Source organism: Bubalus bubalis, chromosome 23, assembly GCF_019923935.1.
Source record: "Bubalus bubalis isolate 160015118507 breed Murrah chromosome 23, NDDB_SH_1, whole genome shotgun sequence".
Lineage (NCBI taxonomy): Eukaryota > Metazoa > Chordata > Mammalia > Artiodactyla > Bovidae > Bubalus > Bubalus bubalis.
In genome coordinates, this window is record NC_059179.1 from 40,627,605 (window position 1) to 40,642,731 (window position 15,127).

A 15,127-nucleotide genomic window follows, 5' to 3' on the forward strand; every position below is an offset into this window, starting at 1 on the left:
TGCAGCCATGAAATTAAAAGATGCTTACTCCTTGGAAGAAAAGTTATGACCAAACTAGATAGCATATTCAAAAGCAGAGATATTACTTTGCCAACAAAGGTCCGTCTAGTCAAGGCTATGGTTTTTCCAGTGGACATGTATGGATGTAAGAGTTGGACTGTGAAGAAAGCTGAGTGCTGAAGAATTGATGCTTTTGAACTGTGGTGTTGGAGAAGACTCTTGAGAGTCCCTTGGAGGTCCAGCCAGTCCATCCTAAAGGAGATCAGTCCTGGGTGTTCTTTGGAAGGACTGATGCTGAAGCCGAAACTCCAATACTTTGGCCGCCTGATGGGAAGAGTTGACTCATTAGAAAAGACTCTGATGCTGGGAGGGATTAGGGGCAGGAGGAGAAGGGAACGACAGAGGATGAGATGGCTGGATGGCATCACTGACTTGATGGACACGAGTTTGGGTGAACTCTGGGAGTTGGTGATGGACAGGGAGGTATGGCGTGCTGCAATTCATGGGGTTGCAAAGAGTCAGACACGACTGAGCGACTGAACTGAACTGAACTGATTTTTTTAACAAGGAAGGAAGGAAGGAAAAAAGAGGGGAAGAAGGAAGGACGACAGAGGAAAAACAGAAAAAGAAGGGAAAAGAAAAACTGAAAAACTGAAAGAGTCAATTCTATTGTAGTGTCACTTGAGGGGAGGACACTTGGGAGATGATGGGGTTTGGGAAGCAGTTGCAGGGCTGGAATAGAGTATGACATAAGAACCATCATTTGGAAACCTGAGTAGACTGTTTCTTGCATGACAGAAGGAAGAATTAGAAGCAATAGTAGGAGAGAGACTTCAGTTCAATTTTAAGAACTTGCTTAGTAGAGAAATGGGTTTCCAAGTGAGGTAGTGAGTTCCCTCTCAAGGAATGTGCAAGCAGATACCAGACACCTACAGGGTTTCAACGAAGGAATTCATTCACTGGGGGAAAAGTAAGACTAACTCACTGCTTAGAGTCTATGTTTCATGTTTGACTTTTGAAAATTGAAGTGATCTTAATGGTGTCCCTAAGAGAAGCTCAAGCCTCTTGGAAGCAAATACAGACACACCTCAGACAGGCTGTGAGTTCAGTTCCAGACCACTGCAATAAAGTGAATGTTACTATCCATAAACTCTTTGGTTTCCCAATGCACATAAATATTCTTTACACAATTCTGTAGTCTATTAAGTATGAATGATGTCGAAGAAAAACAATGTGCATACCTTAGTTTAAAAAGAATTTATTCTAAAACTGCTAACCATCATCTGAATCTTCCGTGAGTTGTAGTCTTTTGCAGCAACCTCAGAGATCACCATAGCAAAAATAATCATGAAAAAGTTTGAAATATTGTGAGAATTACTAAAATGTGATGCAGAGATGGGAAATGAGCCAACGCTGTTGGAAAAAATGGTACCAATAGACTTGCTTGATGCAAGATTGCCACAAACCTTCCATCTGTGAAAAACACGGTATGTGTGAGGCGTGATAAAATGAGGGCTGCCTGTACCTCAGGCGCCCTGGAGAGTTCAGAAGAAGAAACAAATATGGCAGCAAGGCAAAACACACATCAAGTAACACTTGTGATAATGAGGAGGTGATTACTTCCCTTCAAAAACCCCACAGGGAACAATAGTAGGTACAAGTTAAATCACAGGCATTTCCCCTCATTATCTAGTTAATTACTTGAGTTGCCTTTCTAATTAGCCCGGTGCTGTCAGCTCTGGGGAGCTCCCAGAACCCAGTGAAGTGAAGTCGCTCAGTCATGTCTGACTCTTTGCGACCCCATGGACTGTAGTCTATCAGGTTCCTCCGTCCATGGGATTTTCCAGGCAAGAGTGCTGGAATGGGGTGCCATTTCCTTCTCCAGGGGATCTTCCCAACCCAGGAATCTAACCCGGGTCTCCCGCATTGCAGGCAGACACTATACCGTCTGAGAACCCAGTGAAATGGTTATAAAAGTCACTCAATCCCAAACCGTGCGTGGTCATTGTTGGCCAGAAACTCACCAATGACAAACGGATTCTTTACCAGCTGAGCCACCAGGGAAGCCCAAGAATGCTGGAGTGGGTAGCCTATCCCTTCTCCAGCAGACCTTCCTGACCCAGGAATCGAACTGGAGTCTCCTGCATTGCAGGTGGATTCTTTATCAACTGAGCTATTGGGGAAGCTCACTCAAAGAGTGGACAAATATCCGTCTTATGGTTAAAATTTTGCTTTCACACTCAAATCCACACATCAAGAGCTTTGTGCAGTGTGTGGTGGTGACTGGGGGCAGTTGACATTTAAAGTAAATGCTTAAACTTGAACTGATCACTGGATTAAATGAAGCGAAGGTCCTAAACTACCTTATAGAAGCTGAGATAGAAAACCTGTCCTGCTCCCACCTGTTCTTGGCACCCTGTATTCCACATGCTCGGTGATGGCCACCTCTGCAGGCTGTGCTAGGCAGCTATTTGTAAAATCATAGTGATTGAACATTGGCTTGCTTTTTAATGTACTTGTTAAAGAAAAGAAATAATTTGGCATAATCCCCTAAGAATAATAGAGAAACCCAAGGTACCATCCAAATAGAGTCTCCGTTTTCATTTCTCTGCTTTCATCTTTTGGGATCTTGCCAACATTTGCTATGCATGTGTTCTCATTCATTGGTTTTGAGATCACTGTAGGTGTGGAGATGGGCAAGGAGGAAGCAGAGACCATTAAAACCCAGAGAAGCTGAAAAGCAAATTGGCGCATCACCTCCCTGAAAAGAATTTATCCAGTATTTATTATTCTCATGTGCTGGGGTGAGCAACTTTTCTTTATCTCACCCAAACAAGCCCAGCCTTTGTTTTTTCCAAGGCAGAAGCTTTCAGCTGGCCTTTGAGGACTTGTTATAAATTTTTAGTTAATTAGATGTCAAGCACATCAGATGGTAGGTAAACAGGTGTAGCTTTTTATTCAAAGAGTCTGACAGGAGTAAAATAAGTTGCTAATTATGAAGAGAAGAATTTGGATACAAGACCCAAATATACCTAAAATATTTAGGCTCTTACTCTCTATTTCTACAAACTAAATTTTTTCCCTCTCCTGGTTATAGCCCACTATTCTTGCAGCATGGCATGTTTAGAAATTTTTAATTGTATGCTGGATACTATAAATTTTACCTTGTTGATCATATAGATTTTCTCACTTTCTTTTCAAGAGAGTTGGCCTTTGCTCTGGCAGGCAGTCAATTTATTTAAAGAGCAAACTGTTCCTTTGAAAGATCCTTTGTATTTAAGCTTTTTTAGAGTGATCCTCTGGTGGCTCAGATGGTAAAGAATCTGCCTGCGATGCAGGAGACGTGGGTTCAATCCCTAGGTCTGGAAGATCCCCTGGAGAAGGAAATGGCAACCCACTCTAATATTTTTGCCTGGAGAATTCCACGGACAGAGGAGCCTGGCGGGCTATAGTCCATGGGGTTGCAAAGAGTCAGACAGGACTGAGTGACTAAAACTTTCCCTTTCACTTCTCAATTAAACAAGCACATTGTCTTCTGCTTGGGATCTCTCTCCTTGCACTGAAATCTGCAAAGTGCCCCCAGGCAAAAAACTAAGGTCATTGCAAAGCTTATCTTTTTCAACTTATTTATCTCCCTTCTCTAGGGATCATATTCTTATGCTGTCTGCTATCCAATATCTGAAAACAGTTGTTGGTTTTCTAGTAGTTCATGGTGGAGAGATAAGTCTGCTACCAGTTCGCTTGTCATGACCAGAAATAGACATTCTCAGTTTCCTAGTCTCTGGTGCATTTCTGCGCCCTTTCTGCAACCAACAGTTCATCAGAAAATAAGCAATTGAATGAAAAGTAGGACTCTGTGGTGGGAGAAGATCATAACTCAATGGGAAGACAGTCATATAAGTAACTCCACCAAGGGGTAGAACAGTAGAGATGCACAGGTTGACCATGTCCTGATCTTCTCTGTTTAGAATAGAGATTCCCACACTGGTACCATCTAAGCCTGGCTTAAAAAATTCTTCCCCTTTCCTGTGGTCAGTATTGACCCATCCCATCCCAGTCATTATTTTCTGAGCAGTGACAACAGGTGCTAATTAGGACTATGTATTATTGTCTTATCCTGGGTGCTTAGCCTGAACAACATGTACGTGAGAGATGATGCCATCATGCAGCAAGGAAGGTCAAGGTCAGTGAGGGAGATTGTCATTAGAGGTGGCTTTTCTTTGGCTATACTCCTTCTCCAACCCCCTGTCAGGAAGACCTCATCTGTCCTCTCTGCCTACCTATATTCTAGACTTCAAGCTCAGCTCCAGCCCATCCTAGGGTAATCTCATTGTATCATATGTTCCAGGATCCTTGCTGGGATGTAGTATTTCTTGCCAGCATCTATTTTACTCCTGGAACTGATTCCTAGTCAAGTCAGAGGATGGACCACTGGAGTGTCACTGTTTGACTTGCATAAATTGGAACAGCAACTGTTTCGTGGAGAATAAAGAAAATTTAGCTCAAAGGATGAAAATAAGTCTGAGGAAATTTCATGAATTGGTAAAAATAATAGATATTAATTACCATCAAATGGAATTGCATGATGACTATTAGTTCTTTGCAGTTTAAGATATAAGCATTAGGATTCTGTCTTTTTAAAGAAAGTCAGTGTTCCATCTCTGGGTTGCATTTGCAATTCCCAAGGCTGACTGAAGAGTGTTGTAGCATCTTCACATTAAGAAAGCTTTCCAAAGAAATTCCCTGGGAAAAATCGTCCTGGGGGTGTTGCCTGTATTGACACAAAGTCTAGGATCCAGTTAATGTGGCCTGTAGATATACCTGCCCTGAGTTTGAAACCACAGAAAAAAACAGAAAAGAGCTATACTTTTTCTTCACATCCTGTATTCTACTCAGGAAAAAAATAAGAAGCCTTATTAGACAGTATTTGTAGTAGTTAGCCTGGTTTAAGCAACTCTGACTTTCAGAATATTGATTTATTAAGCCTAAGAGGATCCATCTGGAGACTGTATCTACATACTTGGCTAAAGACATCATGAAGTTGCCAGGAGAATGTCTGAACCTGCGCTCGGGAAGGAGAACTACATGCAGGTCAATAGACTACTTATGTGCCAGGTTATGTGTGAGAGCTCTAATTTCTGACTATTTTTCCTTCCTAATAAGCTGGTTAAAATGCATACACACACACACGTACACACTGCTTTCTCAAGAATTCATAGAACCAGTAGATAAAATCAAAAATAGTTAAGGATAAAGAAAGTTTGATTAATGCTGTCAATCAACTGCCAACATCAGAGATGCATTTCAGCACTGGGGCCTGGAGGGAGAGAGGGTGGGAACGTCTTACTTTGTCCCTTAGAGTCAGCTACATTTGCCGCCTCTGGCCACCAGGGCCTGGGCAGGCCATGTGAATGTGTGAAGTGCTGGCTAAGGTGGGGCCATGGCAAAGAGAGCTTGAGCCTTCCAGCCACAGCCCCATGCCTCAGCCTCCCTTCGACTACATCACAGTAAGGAGCCAGAACGGCCAGACCTTCTGTTTTCTCTTGATACCAGTAATGTGGCTTTTCAAGGAAAAACTCAATTCTTAAATGTTGACGCTAATTTAAACTTGTTAATGAAACACTCTGAGTGCTCCTTCCCCTCCCATTTCTATATGGAGCTCCCAATTTGGCCTTCCCAAGCACGGCTCACGGTGCCTCCTTGCTCGGGGCGATGGGTGCCCCAGTGTCTCTTCTCTTTGTCTCCCACTCCTCCCCTGTATATATCCTGCAGGCTTGTGCCCTCCTCCTGCACTGCCTTCATTTTTTATTCACTCACTGTCTTTGTTCAACCTGTTTTTTCCTCCCAGAACATACTCCACCCTCTCAGCTGTCAAAAATACCCTTTTAGGACTAGCTCAGGGCTTCCCTGGTGACTCTGATGGTAAAGAATATTCCTGTTATACAGGAGACCTGGGTTCAATCCCTGGGTCGGGAAGATCCCCTGCAGGAGAGCATGGCAACGCACTCCAGTATTCTTGCCTGGAGAATTCCTGATGGATTCAGAGGAGCCTGGTGGGCCACAGCCCATGGGGTCACAGGACTAGCTCAGTCTTGATGAGAACTGATGAACATATTCTGTATCCTTTTGGTGGTATAGGGGGAAAGGGGAGAGGGTCTAATTTCTGAGTTCCTAGGCAGTGCACTTCCCCTGTGCTGGGCAGTTGCCTGGAAATGTCTCTGTTTCCTGTCATCACCCCCAGCTCAGGAGATGGGCAGGTACCCCTTCAGATACCTGGTGGCATCCTGAAAAGGAAGTTCACTCTTCCCTGGGCTTCTCCATAAAGAGAGAAGCCTCCATAAAGGCCTGTTTATTTAACCACTCAGCATGAGAGATACATATACTCCCTTTATAATTACAGCCTCTCCTTCTGTCCTCTAAAAGAGTACTTTCTCTGTTTCCGTCCTCCTCCTAAACATAGAGCAACACCCTCCATTCATCTTCCATAATAGCGATAGTTGTTTTATTTTAAAACCAGTCCTCCCCCTATGTCTTTTCCTGTTATTCCTCTGTCTTCTCTTTTCTCTCTTCTTTTCAAATACAGACAATGGACTCTTCCTTAGTTTTTCTCCCAAATGTCCTCTCTCCCTACTTCTTCCCAGAAGAGGAGCCATCATCTCTTTCTGGAATGCCTATTTCAAAATCAACTTCCTAGAAAAAAAAAAAGTAACTTCCTGTCTTCCCCTTAACTGGTCATTAACTTGGGTGTCCAACCAACTTCTAATAATAAAGGCATGATAATGACCTAACATTTATCCAGTTGTTATTATGTGCCAGATGCTATGTGGCTGCCTCTCATTTCATTTTTCCAACTTTGTAAAATAAATATTACCACCCCACAGCACAGAGGGGAACATTGAAAAATCATCTGTCTAAAATCATATAAGTAAAAAGTGGCAGAGACACAAATAAAATCCAAATTCAGGTAATCGTTACTCCAAAACTAGCATTAGATGCTCCTCCCCATGTCACCGTGTCATGAGCTGCCATGTATATTACGATAGTTTCCTGTGGTTGCCATATCAAACTTCCATAAACGGGGTGGCTTAAAACCACGTATTTATTCTCTCACAGTCTGCAAGCCAGATGTCTGAAATCAAGGTACTGGCAGAGTTGGCTCTGGGGGAGAATTCGTTCCATGCTTCTCCTCTAGCTTCTGGTGGCTGCTGGCAATTGATGGGGTTCCTTGGCTTGTAGACTGATGTGTGCATATATGAATGAGCGCGTGCTCAGTCACGTCCAAGTCTTTGGGACCCCATGGACTAATAGCCCACCAGGCTCCTCTGTCTATGGGATTTCCCAGGCAAGAATACTGGAGTGGGTTGCCATTTCCTCCTCCAGAGGATGTTCCTGACCCAGGGATCAAACCCGCGTTTCCTGCACTGGCAGGTGGATTCTTTACCACTGCACCACCTGGGAAGCCTCTGTAGACTTGTAGTTTCTCCTTTTCCTTCCTTTTTTTAAAGATTTTTTTTTTATGTGGACCATTTTAAAAGTCTTCATTGAATTTGTTACAATATTGCTTCTGTTTACCTTTTGGTTTTTTGACTGTGAGGCATGTGGGAGTCTTAGCTCAACCAGGGGTTGGACCTGCACCCCCTGCAGTGGAAGGTGAAGTCTTAAGCCCTAGACTGCCAGGGAAGTCTCTCCCTTCTTATTTCTTCTAGATTCTTGTCATTGAATTTAGGATTCATCCTAATCCTTAGTTGAGACTCTTAATTACTTCTGAAAGACTTTTCCTGAATAGGATGGACATATTCTGAAAGGGGGGATTGGGAGATGGGGCAGCATTCAACCCACATAAAAGGCAAAGTGGGCGTGAGGCAAGTGGTCACCAGCTGTTTCCAGTCCAGGCTGCCAAAGACTTGTTCCAAATGCAAATTCAGTTTAGTACTTCATCTTAACAATATCCAAGGAGATTCCTTTTAATTCCAGCATTTCGTAAAGATAACAGATGGACTCGTTGAAAATAAAATTTACATTGTAGAATAAGCCACACATGCACGCACACACACAACTTAAGCAGATACATAGCACATTTTAAATGCCATACAAATTTAATTAATTAGTCTGGCTGGCAATCTCTACCAATGACAACCCTTGTCTGAAGCACTAGGGGTTCTGCCCCTGCTTTAGCCTGGATCACGTTCTTCCTTCATTCTCCTGGTTCTGGGTCTCCCACCCTCTCTGCCCAGTTGCACATCCAACCCTGGCTGGTCCCTTCCAGGCACCAGATCTTACACCCTCACTTCTGAGTTCTATGAGCTCCAGTTGGAGTGTCTCTCAACCTGACAACACATTTCCTATATTTTTCCATGTCATTGTTGCTGCAGCTCTGATGAGTCTCTGATGGTTCCCAAAACCCTGCCATAGAAACAGGAGCCAGAGGTGTACTCTGGGCTCCCGTGCTGCTGACTTAGTGCCCTCTGCCACCTGCCATGGCAACCAGAGGAGGGTTATGGCCCACTGGGGACATCACAGGAGATGAATTCCTCCCCAGCTGCGTGCTGTGGCTGGATTGATTTTTACAATTTAATTATAGCTGTAGTTGGTGCTTTATGGATTGTTACCGAGTCAGACCCTGCAGAAACATCTGTAAAGTTTGGCAGCAGAATAGAGGAGTTAGTGGCCTGCACTGTATTATTAGGCTCCTCTTGAAAAAGTGCCACAGCAGGTGCTCTGTGGAAAGGAGACCTGCAAGGGGAGATCGTGGTGGGGTTATTGCCGGACCCCATCACCTCCGAAGGGGTGTGGATTGCTAGAGTTTGAACTGCCCTCGGGGGACCTGTTAAAAGCTACAGATGCTTCTCTGTGTTTGCAAGAGCCCAGCAGAGTCAAACTGTACTTCCAAAAAGGAGAGAGATAACTGGATATGATAGCCACTGGGAAGACTCCACCAGGGGTAAAACCTTGAGATACTCTTCTGCCAGTGGAGATGGTCCCCAGCACCCAGCACCTCCATGTGATCCAGTCACTAGTGAATTAACACCTGACCCAGCAGGGGCCCTCTGGGCATCTCTCCTGGTTAGTTGGTGCATTATGTATAAGTACGTGCTCGGTCACTTCAGTTGTGTCCGACTCTTTATAACACCACTGACTGTTTTCTGCCAGGCTCCTCTGTCCATGGGATTTTCCAAGCAAGAATATTCAGTGGGTTGACATTTCCTCCTCTAGGGGATCTTCCTGACCCAGGAATCGGATTCGCACCTCCTACGTCTCCTGTATTGCAGGCAGATTCTTTACCCACTAAGCCATTGAGAAAGCTCCTAGTTGGTGCATTATAGTTGCTTACTTAATGTTCAATTACTGCCCCTGAAGGACAGGAAAGGCAGGAACCAGTGAAGCTGTGAGTTCCCTAAACTGGAGGAAAGGAGAAGACCCACCGCGGGGTTGCAGCCAGAAGCCCAGCGAGGAGACATGTGTTCCTGGTGGCTTCTGAGCATGTGTGCCATTTGCTGCAGCTTCTGTTAACTCTATCATGGATTTGTCAGGTATCTTTCTGGGACTGTGAGAGGGGCAGAGCCCTTGGCCAAGGTTAAGCTGACCTACATGAGCGAGGGGAACAGCATGGGCCAGATGCCCACATGCTGAAGTTCCAGGAGGTCATGGGCTCAGAGCCCCAGAGCACAGCTTGTCCTAGGGAGGGTGGGTTCAACTGGTAAGTCCAGGGTATGTGGGTGCAGCTAGACTCACCAGGGCAGACAGTGGTTAAATACAACTTGCTGTATCACCTTCAGGGAGTGGACCATCTGGAGAAGGGAGGGTGTCATATTTAGCCATGCTTTCTTAGAGACAGAGAGGAGAACTCTCTGAGGGTCAGGGAGACTGAGGCAGTGGCTTCTTGGAACATTCTCCTCCTGGACAGCCCGTGCTTTCCACCAGGAGGGCTTCCTGTTTCTGCCTCCGTGGTCTCCGCAGTCAATAATGTTTCACCCAGGCTAGTGCTTTGCTGTGCTTCTGTTCTGTGCCAGTGTGGGCCAGGAATGAACCCAAAGGCCACAAAGATGAATCAGACTCTGGTCTTGGTTTTGAGCTGATCCCAGGGCAGCAGTGACCATCAGCATGTTCTTCTCCAGGCACATTTTTCTGCGTGGCCCATTACATCCCATTCCCCCACACTGCCTTTCATATGAAAGGTTATCTCTTTGTCTTGTGTCTGCCTATAAACTGGATTGTGCTCCCTCCCACCCCCCGCCCCCCACCCATGCAAGGGCCCTTCTCCAAGATATACGTTAGATTTTCCCGTTTGATACTCAAGCTCCCTAAAGTATATCAGCTTCTCCCTTTTCTTCCCAAGTTTTCAACTAGAGTACATTTATCAAAGTTATCCTTCCATAATTTCCTGGGCCTCAGTTTTCCTATCTTTAAGACTGAAGGCGTTGGGCTAGATGAGTTTTGCATCTGACATGCTAGTCTTCCTATTACTTTTGAATGTTGCTACAAGAAGATAACCCACAAGGCACCTAATATGTGAGTTCTAAAGAAGTCTCTCTCTCCAGGACAGAGACCCATTACAGGAACCATGATGTGGCAAGCAGAGCAAAGGCTGGGTTTTGGCTTTTCCTTACATCTTTGGCCAGCTGCCCTTACACAGTGAGTAACCTGGCCAACTGCGCATGGCAGTCTTATTTTCTAAGTACCAGCAAGACATGCAATTGCAGAGAACAAGTAGATGACAATCAAAGTCTTTGTTTAGGACAGTGTTACTTAACCAGCTTGTCCTCCTCCCACAGAGGGCATTTGGAATATTCCAAATATTCCAGGGTTAGGGTTAGGGTTAGGGTTAGAAAAAATGAAAATGTAGTCTCCTAGCCAAAGGTGAAAGTCCTATACACAATTCAAAGAGGCACATAAAGAGTCAGGGATTCAAACCTAATGTTCAAAAATATCTGCTAAAATTACTCGTGATTTACATCGGGCCCGCCGCCCTGGGTTCCGTGGCTGCCGACTCGGCCGTGCTGCTGGGCCGGGCCCGCGGGCAGGCTGCCGCAGCCGTCGCCGCCCCGCAGCCGGGGCTTGTGCCACCTGCTCGGCGACACTACAGCGAGGCGGCGGCCGACCGCGAGGACGACCCCAACTTCTTCAAGATGGTGGAGGGCTTCTTTGACCGCGGTGCCAGCATCGTGGAGGACAAGCTGGTGGAGGACCTCAAGACCCGGGAGACCGAGGAGCAGAATCGGAACCAGGTGCGTGGCATCCTGCGGATCATCAAGCCCTGCAACCATGTGCTGAGCCTGTCGTTCCCCATCCGGCGCGACGACGGCTCCTGGAAAGTCATCGAGGGCTACCGGGCCCAGCACAGCCAGCAACGCACGCCCTGCAAGGGAGGCCTCCATTACAGCACTGATGTGAGTGCAGATGAAGTAAAAGCTCTGGCTTCTCTGATGACATGTAAGTGTGCAGTGGTTGATGTGCCATTTGGGGGTGCCAAAGCTGCTGTGAAGATCAATCCCAAGAACTATACTGATAATGAATTGGAAAAGATCACAAGGAGGTTCACCATGGAGCTGGCCAAGCAGGGCTTTATTGGTCCTGGCATTGATGTGCCCGCCCCCGACATGAGCACAGGCGAGCGGGAGATGTCCTGGATTGCTGACACCTACGCTAGCGTGATAGGGCACTATTTTATTAATACCCATGCCTGTGTTACTGGTAAGCCCATCAGTCAGGGTGGAATCCATGGACGGATCTCTGCTACTGGCCGGGGAGTTTTCCATGGGATTGAAAACTTCATCAATGAGGCTTCTTGCACGAGTATTTTAGGAATGACACCAGGACTTGGAGATAAAACACTTGCGGTTCAGGGATTTGGTAATGTGGGCCTGCACTCTATGAGATATTTACATCGTTTTCGTGCTAAGGGTGTTGCTGTTGGTGAGTCTGATGGCAGCATATGGAATCCAGATGGTATTGACCCAAAGGAACTGGAAGACTTCAAATTGCAACATGGAACAGTCCTGGGCTTCGCCAAAGCAAAGATCTATGAAGGGAGCATCTTGGAGGCTGACTGTGACATACTGAGCCCTGCCGCCAGCGAGAAGCAGCTGACCAAGTGCAACGCACCAAGAGTCAAAGCCAAGGTCATTGCTGAAGGCGCCAATGGACCGACAACTCCAGAAGCTGATAAGATTTTCCTAGAGAGGAACATCATGGTTATTCCAGATCTCTACTTGAATGCTGGAGGAGTGACAGTGTCTTACTTTGAGTGGCTGAAGAATCTAAATCATGTCAGCTATGGTCATTTGACCTTCAAATATGAAAGGGATTCTAACTACCACTTGCTTATGTCTGTTCAAGAGAGTTTGGAAAGGAAATTTGGAAAACTTGGTGGAACTGTTCCCATTGATCCCACAGCAGAGTTCCAACACAGGATATCGGGTACCTCTGAGAAAGACATCGTGCACTCTGGTTTAGCTTACACCATGGAGCGCTCTGCCAGGCAAATCATGTGCACAGCCATGAAGTATAACCTGGGACTGGACCTGAGAATGGCCGCCTACATCAACGCCATTGAGAAGGTCTTCAAGGTGTACAATGAGGCTAGCATGACCTTCACATAGACCAGGCTGTGACTGACTTCCTCACTGCCCTTTCACCTCTTCATCTGCAGACCTATCACGAGTTTACATGTAACCACAGAAATCTCTCTCTCATGACTTAACAGATAATGGACACCATTCGCAGCAAGTCAATCCAAATCAGCCCCTTAAGAAAAAAAATTAAGGTTAGGGGATCACATATAAGCTAATAGGTGATCGTAGAAATTAGCTATTCCAGAGAGTCGTTTGGGCATTTTGCCTTTAAGTAGTTTCTTCCTGTGCTGCCTTCCCCCATGGCTGCTCCTCGGCACAGTCGGCTGTGGCCCTAGGAAGGCACCTGCCAGCCAAGACCAGTCGGTCACTTGCCGCTTCGGCTCTGAACATGTCTGTCAGGAGCTTTGACACATGTAAGAAGCAGGTATGTGGCATTTTCAGGAGGTAGCATGGTTCTCAAGTGAGTTATTGGTATTTTACATCAGCAAAATAACTCGATTTTACAGGTTACAAACAAAAACAAAAAGCTGTTTCTCTTTATGTATTTTATTTTAGAAAAAGTACATCCTGCTGTAAGAAAGTTGCCTTTAATCATTTAACAAGCCTAACCTTGACTCAAGCAGTGAATGCCTATAAACATAATAAATGAAAAAAGCTAGTATTTTTATAACATAAAACAGTATCATTTATAGCTTGTCAATTGCATACTGTCATCCAGCAAAAATAAAAAGCCCAGTAGAGAATTAAGTTATCTTCATACCTGCAAATGATGGAGGCTATTTTTGTTAAGGCAGTCGGAATTTACTAACCACAATTATGATATATAGTCCAAAGAATGTAGTAACCTCCTTATCATGTTAATTAATTGTTCTCTTTTGAAGATCTGTTGCATTGACTAATTGAACAATAATTCAAGTAGAGTGTCCCAGAAAAAACTGCTTGGGCTCCCTCTTTGGAGTCTGGCTGGCAGCCCTGAGCATTGCCAATGGCCCCAACTCGCCCTGACTTTGTGTCCTCGTTTAGAGGCCTCATCTTTGCGCACGGCTTCGTCCCCAGTGGGCTGGAAGCAACTTGGGGTTGTGTTTTGTTGGGAGTTGTTTGGCCAGGGCCTAGTAGTACCCCAATGAAGTACTAGAGAGTATTTATGTAAGAATGAGCTTTTCTTTCTTTTTTTTTTTTTTTTTAAACAATAATATCCTTTTAGAAATTTCTAACTACTTTGTAACTGCATGACTTAACCTGGTGATAAAACAGTTATTAAAAAGACTACCTTTTCCAAAAACAAAACAAAAAAAAAATAAAATAAAATTACTTGTGATTTAAACCTTTGCTACCACTTCCTGAATAAATACTGATTTTGTTTATGCAATGCCTGATAATTATTATTATGGCTAAGATTTTGAACCAGGGTTTCTCAGGCTTAGCACTACTGATATTTGGGACTGGAAAGTTCTTTGCTCTGGGGCTGTCCTATGCATTGCGAGCTGTTTAGAAGCCCAGCCTCTACACACTAGATGCCAGTAGCACCCCACCACTCTCTCACCCAATTCTTCCACTGTGACAGCCAAAAATGTCTCCAGATATTCCAAAGAAAAGCCTGAAACCTGTGGCCTCTAAGGATACTCCTTCAGTTCTTTCTTTCTTGTGGCTTTCCAAACTTATAATAACCCCTCAGCAAATTTCAGGTTAAAATTACAAAGAAAATTTTAAAATTGATACTTAGATTTTATGCAGTGAATTCAGCTATAAATTAACCTGCAATTTGAGTCTGTGATTTGAAAATTCACTCTACACAAAAGCACTGGGTAAATTGTCTTAAATCTTTATTAAGTCTTTAGCTTCAACAGTAATTGAAGGGTTATTGACCTTGAAAAGACACCAAAGAATGGCAGCATTTGGTATTTTATTACTGATATTACTTTGCCAACAAAGGTCTGTCTAGTCAAAGCTATGGTTTTTCTAGTAGTCATGTATGGATGTGAGAGTTGGACTATAAAGAAAGCTGAGCACCAAAGAATCGATGCTTTTGAACTGTGGTGTTGGAGAAGACTCTTGAGAGTCCCTTGGACTGCAAGGAGATCCAGCCAGTCTATCCTAAAGGAAATCAGTCCTGAACAGTCATTGGAAGGACTGATGGTAAAGCTGAAACTCCAATATTCTGGCCATCTAACGTGAAGAACTGACTCATTGGAAAAGACCCTGATGCTGGAAAAGATTGAAGGTGGGAGGAGAAGGGGATGACAGACGATGAGATGGTTGGATGGCATCACCAACTCAATGGACATGAGTTTGAGTAATCTCCAAGAGTTGGTGATGGACAGGGAAGCCTAGCTAGCTGCAGTCAGACAAAGAATCAGACACGACACAGTAACTGAACCGAACTGAACTACTGATATTATGTTTTGTGTGTGTGCTCAATTGCTTAGTCATATCTGGCTCTTATATGTTTACATAAACAGAAATGTGGATTAAGTAGATCTTTCACTTGTAAAAAAAAAAAAATAGGGTTGACTCTTGTGTTTTCCCAGTTGGGCTTGAGTTGAGATTCAAGAATC

The 15,127-nt window shown here is 44.6% G+C and overlaps 1 protein-coding gene across 1 annotated transcript; it reads left to right on the forward strand.

The window, feature by feature from the left end:
* The first annotated feature begins 5,477 nt into the window (after positions 1–5,477).
* Positions 5,478–13,854, forward strand: LOC102406624 (glutamate dehydrogenase 1, mitochondrial-like). Its single transcript, XM_045164110.1, has 2 exons — positions 5,478–5,507; positions 10,884–13,854. Exons 1-2 carry the CDS (start codon positions 5,478–5,480, stop codon positions 12,597–12,599), a joined length of 1,746 nt encoding a protein of 581 aa, XP_045020045.1. The 3' UTR covers positions 12,600–13,854.
* Positions 13,855–15,127: the final 1,273 nt, after the last annotated feature.